General features: G+C 47.9%; 1 protein-coding gene across 1 annotated transcript in view; it reads right to left on the bottom strand.

Moving 5' to 3' along the window:
• Positions 1–3,920: 3,920 nt before the first annotated feature.
• LOC147094646 (ADP-ribosylhydrolase ARH1-like) overlaps positions 3,921–5,000 on the bottom strand; it is a 57,428-nt gene continuing 56,348 nt past the window's right edge. Inside the window, exon 7 of the mRNA XM_085974241.1 lies at positions 3,921–4,302. Within this exon, the coding sequence (XP_085830367.1) occupies positions 3,921–4,302 (382 nt within the window). The remainder of the gene's footprint in view (positions 4,303–5,000) is intronic.

Consider the following 5,000-nt stretch of genomic DNA (forward strand, 5'->3'; position numbering starts at 1 on the left):
TGAAATGTGGGAAACGCGGCAGCCAATTTGTGCACAGCAAGATCACACACAAACAGCAATGTGACAATGACCAGATCATCTGTTTTTAGTGATGTTAGTTCTCACTCTCTCTCTCTCTCTGTCTCTCTCTCTCTCTCTCTCTCTGTCTCCATCTCTCTCTCTCTCTCTCTCCCCTCTCTCTCACTCACATTCTCTCTCTCTCACTCACATCATTCTCTCTCTCTTTCTCACTCACTCACTCATCTCTCTCTCTCTTTCTCATCTCATTCTCTCTCTCTCTCTCATTCTCTCTCTGTCTCTCTCTGTCACTCATTCTCTATCTCTCGCTCTCTCTGTCTTTCTCTCTGTATCTCTCTCTCTGTCTCTCTCTATCTCTCTCTCTCTGGTCTCTCACATTCTGTCTCAGTTCAGTTCAGTTCAGTTCAGTTCAAATGCTTTATTGGCATGAAAGTTTACAGAGAACCATATTGCCAAAGCTTACATAGCAAAAAGGTACAGTTTTCCCAACATTCTGTACGGTGTCAATCGATTTGACATTTGTTGGTTACATACAATATTACTTTTTAAACAATATTAATTTTAAACAGTCTTTTGTACTTCATTTGGTACGTTCAATATTAATTTTAAACAGTCTTAATTTTAAACAGTCCTCAGGTTGTGACATGTTGTTACATATTTGGCCCCCAAGGTCCATGTTCTGTCTCCTCCTTCTCTAGGACTAATCTCAATTTTGACAGGTCATCCAATTCCTTGAAATCTGGGGTTGTTTGGCTTAGCTTGTTGAATAATATTGTTGTCTTGATGTGTTGAATTTTTCGCATGTTTTAGGAGGAAATGCATCTCTGTTTCAACCTCGCCGGCCAGACATTGATCGCATATTCTATTCTCTCTAGGCTGCCAGGATTTCGTTGTATCTGCCTTTTTCAATTTCCAGTTGGTGGTCGCTTAGTCTGGTACCTGGTGAGGGTCTGTCTCTGTTTTGTGTCTCTGCATGGTCGTGAGGTTAGTCTGCCAGTTTATATTCTCTTTTTAGGGCCCCCGGTAACATTCTAATCTGCTTTGGCTTTCAGTTATTTTGTTCCAATGTTCCAGGTAGGTTTCTCTTGCATTTTTTAATGATTTGGTTCACTCGGATTGGTGTTTGGACGGCTGTGTGTTGGTCTGGGGCTGGTCAGGGTCCGGCTGAGTACTTAGTTTCAGTAGCAGCTTGACTCAGGGGACTCTTTTCTGGGTTTAGCTCTTGGGGTCTGAAAGGCTTTGAAATGAAGGGTGTCTGGGGAGCTAGATTTGAGGTGATTTAGGAAGTTTAGTGCTCGTTTTTGGATGTTTATTATCAGTGGGGTATCTGCCTAGTTCGGGTCTCTGCATGCATTTGTTGCCGTTTTTTCTTTGGCGTGCGAAGGATGCTTCGGCAGAATTCTGCATGTAGGGGCTTCTATTGTGTGTTTTTCCCCATTTAGTGGTAGCTTTCTCTCTCTCTCTCTCTCTCTCACACTTATTCTCTCTCTCACTCACACTCATTCTCTCTCTCGTGTCTCTCTCTCTCTGTCTCTGTCTCTCTATCTCTCTCTCTCTCTTTCTCTCTCTGTCCCGCTGTCTCTCTCTCGCTATCTCTCTATCTCTCTCTATCTCTCACACACTCATTCTCTCTCTCTGTCTCTCACCACTCTGTCTCCTCTCCTCTCTCTCTCGCTGCCTGTCTCTCTCTGTCTCCCTCTCGCTGTCTCCCCTCTATCTCTCTCTCTCTCTATCCAATTCCAATTCCAATTCAAATGCTTTATTGGCATGAAAGGTTTACAGAGAACCATATTGCCAAAGCTTACATAGCAAAAAGGTACAGTTTTCCAACATTCTGTAGGTGTCAATCGATTTGACATTTGTTGGGTACATACAATATTACTTTTAAACAATATTAATTTTAAAACAGTCTTTGTACTTCATTTGGTACGTTCAATATTAATTTTAAACAGTCCTTAATTTTAAACAGTCCTCAGGTTGTGACATGTTGTTACAATATTTGGCCCCAAGGTATGGTCTGTCTCACTTCTCCCAGGACTAATCTCAATTTTGACAGGTCATCCAATTCCTTGAAATCTGGGGTTGTTTGGCTTAGCTTGTTGAATAATATGTTTCTTAATGTGTTGAATTTTTCGCATTTTAGGAGGAAATGCATTTCTGTTTCAACCTCGCCGGCCAGACATTGATCGCTATTCTATTCTCTCTAGGCTGCCAGGATTTCTTGTATCTGCCTTTTTCAATTTCCAGTTGGTGGTCGCTTAGTCCTGTACCTGGTGAGGGTCTGTCTCTGTTTTGTGTCTCTGATGGTCGTGAGGTAGTCTGCCAGTTTATATTCTCTTTTAGGGCCCCGGTAACATCTCTCTCTCTGTCTCTCACACTCTGTCTCTCATCTCTCTCTCTCTCTCTATCTCTATCTCCTCTCCCTCTCACACTCATTCTCTCTCTCTGTCTCTCACACTCTGTCTCCTCTCTCTCTCTGTCTCCCTCTCGCTGTCTCCCTCTATCTCTCTCTATCTCTCTCTCTCTCTGTCTCTCTCTCTGTCTCTCTCTCTGTCTCGCTCTCTTTGTCTCTCTCGCTCTCTGTCATCTCTCGCTGTATCTCTCTCTCTGTCTCTCTCTATCTCTCTCTCTCTCTCTGTCTCTCTCTGTCTCTCTCTCTCTCGCTCTCTCTCCCAGTCTCTCAGCACCCTCTCTCTCTCTCTCTCTCACACACTCATTCTCTCTCTCTGTCTCTCTCTCGATCTCTCTCCCTCTCTCTCACTATCTCTCTCTCTCACACTTATTCTCTCTCTCACACTCATTCTCTCTCTCTGTCTCTCTCTCTCTCTGTCTCTGTCTCTCTCTCTCTCTCTCTCTCTGTCTCGCTGTCTCTCGCTGTCTCTCTCTCGCTGTCTCTCTCTATCTCTCTCTCTCTCTCTCTATCTCTCTCTCTCTCTCTCACACTCTGTCTCCTCTCTCTCTCTCTCTCTATCTCTCTCCCTCTCACACTCATTCTCTCTCTCTGTCTCTCACACCCTGTCTCCTCCTCTCTCTCTCGCTGTCTCTCCTCTGTCTCCCTCCTCGCTGTCTCCCTCCTACTCTCTCTCTATCTCTCTCTCTCTCTCTCTCTGTCTCTCACACCTCTGTCTCCTTCTCTCTCTCTCTCTCTCTGTCTCTCTGTCTCTCTCTCTTTGTCTCTCTCGCTCTCTCTCTCCCAGTCTCTCACCCTCTCTGTCTCTCTCTCTCTCTCACACTCATTCTCTCTCTCTGTCTCTCTCTCTCTCTCTCTCACTCATTCTCTCTCTCTCTCTCTGTCACACTCATTCTCTCTCTCTGTCTCTCTCTCTCTCTCTCTCTCGCTGTCTCCCTCTCGCTGTCTCCCTCGCTGTCTCTCTCTCTCTGTCTCTCTCTCTGTCTCTCTCTCTCTCTCTCTCTCACTCATCTCTCTCTCTCTCGTCTCCGTCACACTCATTCTCTCTCTCTGTCTCTCTCTCTCTCACTCATTCTCTCTGTCTCTCTCTCTCGCTCACTCATTCTCTCTCTCTCTCTCTGTCACACTCATTCTCTCTCTCTGTCTCTCTCTCTCTCGCTGTCTCTCTCTCGCTGTCTCCTCGCTGTCTCCCTCTCGCTGTCTCCCTCGCTCTGTCCCTCTCTCGCTGTCTCCCCTCGCTGTCTCCTCGCTGCTCGCTGTCTCTCTCTCGCTGTCTCTCTCTCTATCTCTCTCCCTCTCTCTCTGTCACACACTCATTCTCTCTCTCTGTCTCTCACACTCTGTCTCCTCTCTCTCTCTCGCTCTGTCTCTCAGTTGGACACCGGGGAGAACTCCCCTGCTCTTCTTCGAAATAGTGGCCGTGGGATCTTTTCATCCACCCGAGAGGGCAGACGGGGCCTCGGTTTAACATCTCATCCCAAAAGACGGCACCTCACCAGCCGCACAGAACAAACCCACAGCTCTGAGGGACATGGGCTGGCCCCCTGCCCCCCCCCCTCCGCCCGCCCCCCAGCCAGCTCCTCGTAGAGTGGGTCGGACACTGAGCATTCACGTGGCTCCGGGACCTAGCGGGGGTGGTGAGACTACCCGAATACTCACCGCCGTGAAACATGGCGCGTGAGCAGAGTTCAGCCCAGGAGCCGTCAGCTCCCAGCAGCGCGTCATAGGCGATCATGGGGGCGTCGTGACCGCTCCGTCCCGCCCAGCTCTCCAGACTGAAGGTCTTGTAGATCTCGTCCCGTTCCTGGGGGCCGTAAGGGACCGGGAACCGAGGGGGACCCCGTCCCGACTCCAAGTCCCGCTCCCTCAGGTACCTGCGTAGGGTGAGGGGGAGGGAGAGGAGGAGGTTATAGAGTCATAACATAGAAACATAGAAAAATAGGAGCAGGAGTCGGCCATTCGGCCCTTCGAGCCTGCTCCGCCATTTAATATGATCATGGCTGATCCTTTATCTCAATACCATATTCCCGCTCTCTCCCCATACCCCTTGATGCCTTTTGTGTCTAGAAATCTATCTATCTCCTTCTTAAATATATTTAATGAATTGGCCTCCACAGCTTTCTGTGGTAGAGAATTCCACAGGTTCACCACCCTCTGAGTGAAGAAATTTCTCCTCATCTCAGTCCTAAATGTCCTACTCCGTATCCTGAGACTGTGACCCCTCGTTCTAGACCCCCCAGCCAGGGGAAACATCCACCCTGCATCCAGTCTGTCTAGCCCTGTTAGAATTTTATACGTTTCAATGAGATCCCCTCTCATTCTTCTGAACTCTAGTGAATACAGGCCTAGTCGACCCAATCTCTCCTCATACGGCAGTCCTGCCATCCCAGGAATCAGTCTGGTGAACCTTCGCTGCACTCCCTCTATGGCAAGTATATCCTTTCTTAGGTAAGGCGACCCAAACTGCCCACGGTACTCCAGGTGTGGTCTCACCAAGGCCCTGTACAACTGTAGTAAGACATCCTTGCTCCTGTACTCAAATCCTCTTGCAATGAAGGCCAACATACCATTT

The sequence above is a fragment of the Somniosus microcephalus genome, unplaced genomic scaffold, assembly GCF_052327205.1.
Source record: "Somniosus microcephalus isolate GS21.2 unplaced genomic scaffold, FLI_Smic_1.0 unresolved_chr1, whole genome shotgun sequence".
Lineage (NCBI taxonomy): Eukaryota > Metazoa > Chordata > Chondrichthyes > Squaliformes > Somniosidae > Somniosus > Somniosus microcephalus.